Source organism: Anomalospiza imberbis, chromosome 6 (assembly GCF_031753505.1).
Source record: "Anomalospiza imberbis isolate Cuckoo-Finch-1a 21T00152 chromosome 6, ASM3175350v1, whole genome shotgun sequence".
Lineage (NCBI taxonomy): Eukaryota > Metazoa > Chordata > Aves > Passeriformes > Viduidae > Anomalospiza > Anomalospiza imberbis.
The window spans coordinates 45354475-45367297 of record NC_089686.1 but is presented as its reverse complement, the minus strand read 5'-3'; the positions used below and the strand labels follow the sequence as shown (position 1 = coordinate 45367297).

General features: G+C 41.9%; 1 protein-coding gene across 13 annotated transcripts in view; it reads right to left on the bottom strand.

The window, feature by feature from the left end:
- Positions 1 to 12823, bottom strand: part of TSPAN4 (tetraspanin 4) — a 412669-nt gene that overhangs the window by 328052 nt on the left and 71794 nt on the right. The window contains exon 1 of one of the 13 annotated variants that reach the window (XM_068193871.1): positions 7125 to 7210. The exons of the other annotated variants lie outside the window; for them this stretch is intronic. Coding sequence (XP_068049972.1) covers positions 7125 to 7195 — 71 coding nt within the window. The 5' untranslated portion in view covers positions 7196 to 7210. Of the gene's footprint in view, positions 1 to 7124; positions 7211 to 12823 lie in introns of those variants that run through there. 13 annotated transcript variants of the gene reach the window in all.

Sequence of the window (12823 nt, the reverse complement as noted above, 5' to 3'; positions counted from 1 at the left end):
CAACTCTACAGACTCTTTGGTCAGAATGAGACACAGCTCAAGAAGCCTGAGAACAGAAGACCAGACGTATCATATTTTCGGCAGTTCCTTGTGAGATAACTACTGTATCTTGACATCCCTTTGTCCAGCAGAAGTACAGAGTGCATGGTAGTCCTGCTACCAATCCTATTCCAGAACCCTGGCACAAATACCTTATACACTGGTCCCAAAACCAAGCTCAGAAGTCCTCTCCTTGCTGGCCATAATGTGTAAGTACACCATACTGCTTCACTGCAAATCTGCAGCCAACTGAAAATACTCAAAACAGAGAGTGAATATATTCTAACAGAAAAACAACTTGTTGCTTATGGCACACCAAATGCAGTTCTGTTTTCTACTTCATGCAAACCCACTGCAGAACTGCTGGTTTCCGCAGTAGTCCCAGACCCTGAAATGCAACACAGAAGTGACTGGTCAGGGTGTCAGATCCACCAGCAGATTCCAGTAAATGAAGCAGGTTACAGTGTGCATGCTGACATAGTTGTTTTTCACGTGTCCCCTCAACCTGCATCAGCCACAGAATTAAGCTATGGACATTCTAGGGACTCTTACAGCTGGACAGACCAGGAATTTGTTACCACAGCTCTGCCCACAACAAGCCCAAACTCAAAGGCAGACAGAGACCAAATTTCCCTCATGAAAAGGCTTTGTCTAAATACCACGCCATGATGCCACACTAGGAAAGATGCAGACCACAAGTGCAGTAAGTCACAAGCAGATGTTATTAATCCATTATTGGTATTCAAGATTATTGCTGAAAAAACATTTATCCTAATAAACACAAGGTGCACCAGTTAACTCCACAGAGACTCATCAAAACCCCTTAAATATGTACACAGAATGAGTGAAAAAAAGCAGTAAGCATAAGGGTGGAGTGGGAAATAAGCAAAACCCCATTGTCTGTACTCAAAAAATGTAAATGCTAGGGTGGATATTTTTCTTCCAAATGAAAATCAGCCATCATATCAGTTCATGTGGGTTTTGATTTACAGTATGATGCTGAGACAAGACATTATCAGTCACTTGGTAAAAAACCAACTTGTACAGACAAATACAGACCACAATTGGGATTAAAATCAGTCTCAGCAATTGGAAAAGATGAGTTTTGTGAGTAGCAAGAAGATGGCAGCTTTCTTCCTTCCAAGTATTTGGATAAATTTTAAATTTAATCCTAAGCTCTCCATTTCCTAGCTCTTTAGCAGCCAGCTTTTTGTAACTGGCATAGCCAACTGCAAGTCTCCTCCATAAGTGTCCTGAGAATAGACATTGCAAGCTCCTGCACTTTACCTGGAAAGGACATTGAAAATCTGAAACAAATATAGAGGTTTATCTCCAGTGTTTAATTGAAGTGGACTTGAAAGAAAAAGAACTTCAATCAGAAAGAAATTTTGCAAGTCTGAAAGAACTACATGAATCTCATATTTGGAAATGTTTTTTATTTTAGTATTCCTTCAGCCACCACTGATGCTTTCAAGAAGTGTCTGCTCTTTGTGCTCTTTTCACCTACTGTATGATGAAAAAAAAATTCACAAGCCAAATAAATATTTGTTTTCTCTTACCAGTCATCTTTAGATTACAATAGATCCTGACATCAGGACAAGGAGTTCATTTTAAAGTTTAAAATAATTCATTACTAAGCTAGGATCTAAGCTGTACCAAGAATAAGTGTGCTTCAAAAATACATAGTTGCCAACTCTTTACAGAGCCATTTGAAACATCTAATGCAATCACAGGATTGTAGTTTGCTTCCATTAGAAAGGCTCTTACATTTACATTAGTCGCTGGGAATTGTCCTGCACTACAGAAAACCACTGAGTACTCAGATTATTGGTTTCACCATATTTGAGCTGCAGACTGACGTTTGACTATGTGCTTGAGCAGAAAACTGTGTGTGACAGCTCTGTACCCTGACATAAAGCAATAATTACCCTGTGATGAGAGTCCCAACTGAGAGCATGTCCCTGCTGATTTAGAAACAAATCCTCAGGATGAATCCCTTGCGTCTTTACAAAGCCAGACTGGGAGGTAAAAAGATGATGTGGTATTCTATTGACTGTGCAAGAGAAGAACTGAAGCAGGCAGTTTTGATATACAAAGTCACGTAGGCACCTAATCCTCTCAAGATCAGTAGGAGTTAGAGATCTATAGGATTTTTGCAGATTTGGCCACAATAGATATGTCTATAGTCACACCAATGAGATTTACATTCTCCTGGGCAGTTGGGGATCACCCTCAAGCCTCAGTCCTGAATCCCTAACTCTCAGCCTCTGGCTCCAGCCCTAAGAAACCAGTTGGCTCTGAAGGCTGTGAAGCTCCACTGGGACAGGAGGGCTGGCTCATGCTATGGCTCTGCCCCTCTCTGCAGCAGGGACAACTATCCAGCCCCTGGCTCCCAGGTGATATGCGTGCTTAGTTGCCAAAAATCTGTGTCAGGGCTGTGAACCCTTGCCTAGGAGCTTATATGCTCTCTTCCCATACACATTTTGGAAAGCGGCAGGGCACTCTCCTCTTGTTAAACAGGCCACAGAAACCTAGTTACTTCCTTACTCTGAAGAGAGAGGTAGAATAGCTCTAGGTAAGGATTAGGAATACAGACAGACTAATGCTGGAAAAATCTGCCCTGTTGTTATCCATCTTTTACATCAGCTCTGCCAACTTTCTCCATTTCATCTAATACCATCTAATACCTGACACTTCACTAAGCAGCTAAGCTTCTCAAGAGAGATCATTATACAATAATCACACTTTTATTAGAGGCTATGTTTTATTTTAAATTTTTGGCCTCCATGTTTGTAAAGAAAAACTAAGTGTGACCTTCAGTAGAGTTTAATGCAAGATGTCCTGGGAAAGCAGCATACTGTGACTATGTGATGCCTAAAATGCCAGATTTGGGGATGCTCAGGGACCCACAAGAAAGGGACAGAGGGCATCAATCTCAGAGGGATCTACAAACTAAATCATGCACGTAAGACATCACAAAAGGAAGAATTCAAATCATTGGGCCATTTTAGGAGGGCTTCTGTTTGGGTACTTTCTGAGCATGCAGTCAATCAGCCTTGCTGATTTACTGTACCTCATTCATGAGAGCTGGCTCAATGCATTATAAACCAGATTGAACAGGGACCATGACATTCAAGGTGGCACTTCCAAGAAAAGGCTCCAGGGCACAGGTTTAGGTCTTCTAGGGACATATCCAGAAGACAGAAGAGGTGCAGGCAAGTACTTGAACAAACACAGTGCTCCTAGCTATGTACCTGCAGCCTTCCTGGCCATCAAGTTCTTGTGACATTGCAGAAGATCAATGAAAACATTAAGTTTAGGATTTAAAAAGTCATGATAGCCATTATGACAGCATTCTGATAGTAAATGCAAACGCCATTCAAAAAATTCAGGAAAATTCTCACAGCAATGTTAAAAATAGCATATGCACCATGTGGATATGCTAATGTGCTGTCTTTCAGCCTTGCACACTAGGCTAGGGGATGGCAGGGCTATTTTTTTCATGGGGGTTTTAAGGATAATTATGACCTTAAAAATAATAATTCTTGCTCACTTACTTTCCAGCGTTCACACTCATGATTTGCTGCCCCTTACAGAGAAGAAAATCTTTATTTGTCCTCAGAATGTCAGCAATGTCATTTCAAGTAGTACAGTGTTCTGCTACCAGTGAAAGGTGCCACCTCCACAGCCCCACAAACTGAAATCCTCTCTCCTGCAGCTTCAGTCCAGCCATGGTAACACACTGCCCTTCAGCTGCTCTCTGGCATCGCCGCTGATTTGGCTCCTCTTAAGGGCCATTAAACTGCTGACCTCTCCCTCCAGATGACCCAGTGTGGCTGTGCCAGCTGTGCCAACCAGCTGGCCCTGGCATCACAGCGCTGCATTTAAGCCACTGAAGAGCTAGGACATGGCAGGATTGGACAGCAATGCCACATTAACAAGAAGAAACAGTGACTTTTAAGGCTGAAAATCAGGATAGATGCATGAGTTTCTCTTGAAAGCATGCTGTCACTGAACAATAAAACACAGCACAGGGATGGGGTGATTTAATACTGCAGCATTTAACTCTGGTGCTGCTAGATATGTTCCTCTTCTGGTCTGGCAGAGCAGTGTACAAAGACATGACAAACTCCACACTGACAAAGGCTGCTGAGGGGCACCCTGGACTCCCACTATGCACCGAGTTGCTGTGAAACCTCCCCTAAATCTCCTCACCTGCATGTCCTGGCCTGTGCTACTCTAAAGATCTCTACACTGCATTCAGCTCTGGTTTGATTGAATGACAAAAGCACAGTTTTGACAGCAGAAGCTATTGGAGTGGATTTTGCAGCAGACCACCAAACAACAGGTAGCAGTAATTTCAGGAAAGCACCACTTTAGTCCTCATACTGTCCAGGCACTCAATATTTAAAGACTATGTGGCTGGTCTTTGATTGCTCTCATTCAACAAAGCTCTGAAGAACAAGTACTGCATTACTTTGCCTCACTGAAGTTTCAGCCCAAAGTCCTCCGTACCTGTAAGAGCAGTGGTTTGATTTAAGTCCCCTCCCTGAAGCCAAGATTCATCATTTTCAGCAAAAAGAAAGGACAGTATATTTGTTCAGTGCTAAAGCCCCTGGGACTCAGAAGACAAGATGAAATGGAAATTTTCTTCTATTTTTTTTTACAGATTTCTATGGCCAGTACGGTCCAGATGAGACAAGATGGGTTCTTAAGAGGAGAGGTCCCCTGGTACAAAGCACAGACTGAATGTTGCCAAGATGGTACATGCCAGTCATTAGGATGCTAATTGGCCCTGACAGGGCTCTGGTGACTGAAGTGAACATCCACACTGTCACTACCTGGAAGCATTGCTGCAGGGAACAGTTCTAAGGAGCCTAAAGGAAAGAAGTGGGTGTGAGGAGGTAGAGAGATGAGGGATGTTTATAGCTCTCTACAGCTGTCTGCATCACATATTTAAACAAGGGGGGAAATAATTCTGTCTTTCTACACTGCGCTGATAAAAAAATCCACTAAAAATCACTTTGGGTAATTTACATTTAAATGGACTTTGCACACGAAGTAGATTATTTTGCTGGTAATGTTTACAGTTCCTTCCCTGCTCCCCTTTCCCAGGACTCCATGACTCTTGTCTCCTGCACCATCTTTTCTTTCTGTCTCCCAACTGATCCAATTAAAACACCAAAAATAAATTAACTTGTCAGATTTCCCCACCACCAACTCTCTCCTACTGCTCTATTCCTGTCAGAGCTTTACCGCATCTTGAAAAATTCTGGTGTGTTGATTGTTTTTGTTTATTTGCCTAGGTGGCCAGATTTGTCATCTATGAACTAGGTTTACACCACTTTTAAAGCAGAAAATCAAAAGTTTCTGAACAGCTTATGGGTGACCATTACCAGTTCTGATTGGACAACATTCCTGTAAGGCTAGGACAGCACCAAAAGGAAGGTGCAAAACTGAGACTAGATTATCTGCAAATTACAGGGAAGCCTGAGAGTTCTTAAAATTTGGATTGCCCAAAAATAATTGTTATTTGAAGGTGTGTTTTGGACTTCATTGCAAATAACCAACAACACTGACTGACTGAACCGGTGACTTGGTGGCCTAAATGTGACAAGTTAGCTGCATCCTTTAAGAGACCGGTTGTGAACAAGACAACTCTGCTAGTGAGATGCTGGAACAGACATTTAAAACACTGGTCTGCAGCCCTGAATCACAGGTCTGCATTTCAGGCCCTGTGCATGTCAGATGAAACCAGAGAAGCTGCAACCACATTTAATCTAAGACAAAAGGAAGGGTGATCTGGAATAATAATCCCAAACAAATAAAAAAGCATTTTTCCTTACAGTCACAATCAGATGTCAACTTCTCTTCATCCCTCTCTACCAGAATACCTTGGCAACCCAAAGATTTATCTCCCTAGAACTTCAGGGGATCCCAACCAGAACCAAAGCAGCTGGTGAGATCCCCTCTCCACACCAGAAAACTTCCCAGGTATTGCTGCACAGCCTATTATGCCCCATATATGTCAGTTCTGTGGTCCAAAAATCTGCTGTGGATGAGAAGATCCTGGTCGAAATCATTTGAGAGCTTCAACATGTGAAGATGATGATAAATATTTGCAAAGCAGGCAAGTCATCCCTCCTCCCTTGAGTGCCATGAGAATTCCGAGCCTTCTAAAACATGCATGCAATGAGATTTGTGTCAAGGCTGTATAACTACAGTGAGGAGGGGAGGGAAGAGGAGAAAAGTTATGTCAAAACTAGCTTCAGTTACTGGAACTCCTTCAGTGTCTCCTACAATGACAGTAAAACAGAAGAATGACACAGGGAAAGAAAATAAAGGCAGGGTGGGGTACAGGATGCAAAGCTCCACATGCTGTGTTTTGTATTGGCATTGGAGGAATAAATTTTCTTCCTGATGCAGTTTGCAGAGCAAACAGAAAAAGAATGGTGGGGAAGAGACACAGAGGTGCAAAGCAGCTGGGATTTCTTCTCCTCTGGCATGAGCTGGGGGAATGGATCCCCACTGTCACCCTCTCTGCTCACCTAAACCCTTGCCAGCAAGCCTGAGCACAACTCTTCCCAGATGGACCAGTCACAGCCAGAAGGGTCCTGTGGAGCCACAGAATTTGTGCCTCTCTGCTGCATGCTAGACCTCATCTACACAAAACACATGACTCGGGAGCCTGTGCTTCCTATTGTCACTTCCATCAAGCCCCTGCAACCAGCTATGCTTTCCTCTGTAAACAGGCTTCATGCCTTCATAAAATGGATGTATTAGCCATGAACAAAAACCAAAAAGTTACTGGGGAGGGAAGCAATACTCAGTGTACCACAGTCAATAAAAGACAGAATGAAAGAAAAATATTAGCTGGAGAGTTCCAAGAAGGTTAGGGTTACAAAGAAGCAAAATATTGGCTCTGACACAGAAAACAACTCTTCTGAATACTAATGTGCTCCACACAGCGACAAAGAAGCTATACTTACCTCAAAGGAGATTAAGTAATATATAGCATACCTGAGGAAAGGGAGGAAGGTAGAAAAGAAAGGCAAGCAAGCATAAACAGAAAGAGACTAAGGCACCTAAAGTCTTTTTCATATAGCTTCTTCTCCTGCGCGGGGAGATTTATATCTTTTCCTCGGAAATTCAGCATTCAGGAAAGTGGACTTAGTATAACTCCATAATAATACCCTCTTTTCCAGGCCCCAGGAAACTATAATACTGATTTACTGGTCAAAGAAATAAATGTGCCTCAGAGTTCCATACAAGGTCTTTCTGAAGTTAATCCAGCTCTAAGATGGATAAGCAAAAGTGGAAAAATACCGCAGAAAGTATTTCTGTAGATAAAAGGAGCTTTCTAAAGGCCAGTGTTCCTGTCATGATGGAATAATTTTCATTCTCTAGATAAAGAGCTGGAGAATAAAAGTAGAGAAGGTTATAGCACACAACCAGCTCCCTGGGTACCAGGGTGTGTTTGCTGGCTGGGAACTACACTTCAGTGAGAATACCTGATCAGTTAAATTTAAAAGTGGATATATTTCATACAGGATTCATTTCAATAAATGTGACATCAACATCTGACACGACAGTCAGTGGAGAGAAACAGTCACCTGCAGGACAGGATTCATCTGTTTCTAAAGCAGTTGGCTAAAGTAGGGTCAGATGAACTATGTTCTAAAATATCTCTTTCCCCTTCCTGTCTGGAAGGAGAGCTCATATAAATCAGTCAGAGGCAGACAGCTGGGCTATAGGCATCTGAAGCTAATGGTGGACTCAAAACATCAAAATGACTGCAGAGATGAGATTCAAGTACACACATGGAGTTTGCAGCAATTAATCCACTTCTCACTATGACGACTGGAAATCTTACTCTGGAGAATGCAAATACAAGTCTCAGACTTCTATGCAAACTGTGTTACCATTTAAAATGGATCAAGATGCAGCCATTATAGTTGTAGATATAGCTTTTGAAACACAAGGAAAACACAAGTGGAAGCAACGCTATTCCTGAGCCTACAGATTGATACAAATAGATCTTAGCCATGTTCAAGAGCATCATAGGAAAATTCACGAGACTGACAGTTCTGAATTATTCTCCCTTAGATTCATGTCATCAGAGCTGTCTATCAGTTCCTAATCCTGAGTTTAAATGCAGATTCCAGGAGCAGAGGGGAAGATGATAAGCCCCAGATTTCTGTTAAAACTACCTTTTTTTTTTTTTAAGTGAACAAGGCAAATGAGTCCTTAAATAGAACTTAATGATGTAGACTGCAAATGTCCCAATATATGGCCTGGCAGAAGAGCTCATATAGCCCAAACTGACAAGCCCCTAATAGAAGTTGAACCTTAAGCTGCTCCCTTATCTCTCTCCTGACAGGTACTGAATTGTCCCATAACACAGATGGGTGGGAGTAAGTTGCAAGAACAATCCACACAGCCCAGAGCTCCTCTCCCTGGTCAGTTGCAAGGGGTTCTCTAGGAAAAGCACAGGCAGGACTGTGTCACCTTCACCAGGACACCAGCAGTCCACTGCTGGTCACTGTCTTTCTCCAGGTGCTACTCAGGGAAAACAGCAGCCTGTGGGCAAGGAAGTTTCCCAAGCTTCACACCTGGGAAACAATGACAGCTACTCTACACAGACCGAGTGCCCTGTGTGTGCACAAAGTACAGCTCTCACCCTGAACTGTGTTCCCTCCACCTGGGAGAGCTGGGCACAGCCAGGATCAAGTCTCTGTTTAGGCAGGAGCATTTACTAACACAGTGATCAGTTATCCCACAGGGGCTGAAGCCTGTCTGATCAGCAACCATTTCTTGTCCTGCAGTTGCATAGTGCTCACACAGAATGAGCTGCCAGCTGGGGCTGGTGAACACTGCTGTGGTACAAACAAATAAAATCAGCCTTATTCAGAACAAATTCCAAAGCAGAGGTTGTTTGCCTGCCCACATTCTAGGTTAATATAGAGGGCTTGACTAACCTCTAAATTCAAAGCAAACTAGACACTGACCTTCTCTGACAAGGGAAAAAAAAAAAACAAAAAAACAAAACCAAAAAAACCACCACAAAACATAGCTATGGGGAAGCTGCTTCTGGATTCAAAACCAGTCATTTATTAAAACTGAGAGATTATTTCTCCCAATGAAAGGCAAACAAACTCCAGAATCATATCCTCCATCCATCACACGTGAGAAACTGTCCAACCTTAAACCCCATTTCAAATGCTAATTACTTGGCAGCATCCTAACCTGAATTTTTCCTAGTTTCCAAGGAGGATAAAAAAAATAGACATCAGAGATCTTCATCTTTCCCTTTCTAAATTTATATGAATTATGTAATTGCACTTTTAAAGGACTTGAGCAAACAACTAAAAAAGTAATGCAGAATGAACTAACACCACTTGTGACAAAGCAGGAAAAGAATACTTTTTAAAGCAGAAGAGCACTCTCTCCCTCCAGAAAAACATGAAAAGAGAAAGTAGAAGACAATATAATTGCATATGTGAAAAATTATTCAATGATAATTGACAATGGGATGTATGGCAAGTTATTGCTGAGTTTATGATATTCTTTAAATGATGTAAAGGATACCCAGAGAACAAGGATGGCAGTCATCTAAGAGAAGGTGCACCCAGTTAAAGACACCTTCTTAAAAAGTTAAAGCTACCTTCTTAACATACATATCTGATAAATTATATGCACATACTGGCAGTGTAGTCTAGCAGGAGTGGCTCACAGGCATTTTCTAAAGGCAAAACCTTGTCATCGTGAAAGGATTTATTAATAATTATAAATGAAATCACAATTATCAAAGTTAAGTGCCTGAAAGCATTTTGCCAAAATCATTTTGCCCTGGACTAAAACTCCAACAGTCAAGGAAAGACCAATTAATTTTCTTGTGGTAGGATTTCAGTTGAAATTCAGGCAACTTATATCCATTGGGGTTTGAGGGTTTTTTTAAAAGACATGTGGTATACACTCAATTGATTTTAGGACAAATGTATTTGTATTACTACACCTTTAATCAAGACTTTAGAGAAAGGCACTGAGAAGCAGAAGAAAAACAGTCCTTATGCTGAGAGCAACACAATGGTTCCCCAGGTAGAAGCTCACAGGAGCAAGATAAATGTTTGTAGCCTCTCCAATAAGCAAAATTACTGCACTCTGAATGCAAGAACAGGGATGTATGACAAACTAGGAGCTCAGCCTGCCAGAAACTTTGTGTTTGTTGTTCCAAAAGGGTGAGAAGCCACTAATTTAGAGTATATTACAAGAGACAGAGTGGAACAAAAAACAGATATTGGGAGAGCACAAAGAAGGAAAAAGAAAATCACAGCCCCCCTGACCAGCATCCTAAGGATATTCCCAGCAGTGAGAGCACTGTGTTGCTAGATCAGATTGGTTTTGGGAACACAAGCTAATCTCCACTAGCAGCCCTGTGTTACCCTCCCTGTAAGCCCAATGGCTAAGGTGTGAGAGAGAGGGTCTTTGGAAGGGTTTAGGAAGTCCAAGAGCTCGGCAGGGCCAGGCACAGTGTCACTGCCCCCAGTTTAAAGGCAGACCCAGGGAGCAATTGTGCAGTTCGCTCACGGACAGGCAGCACAGCCAGGTAACAAACTCTGACGCTGTGAACAGCAGGCTGTGCCTTGCTCACAACCACATCCTGCTTTTCTTTGGTGCCAGCAGAAGGAAAACAGCACTACAACAAAGAGTGGGAGATATCCCTCAAATCTTCATGATATACAAAGCCTGAAGGAATGCACATTACGGAAAGATTTAGTTTGCTGGCATGAAATCAAACGTATAAACCCAAGATTATTCACAAAGATCAAGACAACCTTCAAAGAAGCCAGAAATCCAGGGGGAAGCAAAGTATTTCCAAGCAGTTCCACTTTTCTCACATAAGCCAGGGAATCTCAGAGAGAGGGTCATAAATAATGGACTTTATTTTCATTCTTTGCATATACTCTTGCTGATGCAGTGCCTAGTGTCATCTGGAGATGCAAGCTGATAGAGATCCATTTTTGGATACTCAAACACACCTTAAAAGGGACTTTTTTTGGAATAAGTGTGTTTGGTTTCTGAAATACAAACTACTGTAATTTACTAATTGCTTTACATAGACTACAAGTATTAGAGCACTTCTAAGCAAAATCAGATTTGTGATAACAAAAGCCTCTGTAATTTAACAAGGAAAGGCATTTCAGGATGCAGTGACTGAAGGTAGCATATTCAAATTAAGGTACCTAGCTAAACATCAAAGTAACCAGCCATTGAAAGAACTATCCTCATACAGAAAGAGTCACCATTACTGGATGTCTTCAAAGCAAGACCAGAGGATTCTGCTCAAACATATCTATATAAATGATCATGCTTAAGCCACAGTTAATGGTTAGATGTTGAAATCAGCATTAATGCAAGCAGCCCTTTCTCACACATTTATTATCAGTTGTTCTGGTCACAGCAAAATTCAAAGACAATTTACTCAATTGTAAGCAGGTGCATGGAAGCGCTGGTTAGACTAAGAGGCCTATCTCAGGAAAGCTTGACTTGTTTAAGTTGACAAAACACAGCACAACAGAGGACAGGATCACTGCCTGCAAACACACTTGAGGAGAGGGAGCTGCAAGAAATGCAAAGAGACATTTAAACCATAGGATTATATTGGTGCAGAAATGAGATAAATCAACCACAAACTCCTCTTGGCTGGAGGTCCGAGAAATCCAAGTATGAAGTAGCTGTGATCTGAAGCAGCTTCCCAGTAGGAGAAGTCAAAGAGGAGAAGAAAGTAGATAAACAGAGAGCCCAAGATTCCACAGAAAGGGCTCCTGCCCCAGGTTGATCCCTCAGGAGCAGGGAGTCTTACCTGGGACTCAGGCTTGGAATATCAGGTTGTCTTTCTAGGTCTAAGCTTACACATAGTTCATTAACATGGTAACATGCTATCACCAGATGAGAAGGGTTAACATATTTTGGGGCAGGCTTCCTGTGTATTTCTAAAACAGGAAAGTTTTTATTTTCTTTAGACACAAAGACAACTTCTGGTTTTCATCAGCTCTCCTACAGTGTGGGAGAACACACAGCAGGAATAAAACAGTGCAAGAAGAGATAATTTAGGATTTAATCTTGAGTAAAGTGTGCAGTCAGACAGGACAGCACGAGGAGCTCTACACTCCACCACCAGAGGTGAACTTCAGATGTTCCACTGTCAAGATCATTCAGCTCTTATCAACAGAGGGGGGAGAAGTAGAAGGTACTGAAGAATCAACATCAAAGTGCAAGAGATTCAAAGAGCAGCAATGCTCTGCACCAGCTCCTGGGTTATCATTCAGTCTCAAAGTATGAAGAATTTATCCTTCCTTCTACAAACCTGATCCTCAGGCCCTGGATTCAGCCATCCTTACTGCAGCACACTGAAGTCAGTAATCATGGAAGTTAAAGCCAAATTCACATCTACCTAGTAAGGAAATTGTTGGAGCTGCTCTTGCTCTCTCTGCTTCAGAAGCAGTTTACCATAAACCATCAAAACACAGACACCAGGAGTCAGGAGAGCTGGATTACCTTCCTGACAGTTCCCCCCAAGCAGAAGTCATAAGCTTTCCATAACCACTTCATTGTCTCCAATGCCCTCACTCACCCTCTCTGTACACAAAGCTTCCCCTCTTTGGAAAGTGTAAAGAGACTCTTCTGTGCTCAGAACTGTAATGTAAAAACAAAATCATGCAGTAATGATATTTAAACTGATTTAATGAAATAGTTTCAATTCCACCCTTCCTTCCTCCCAACT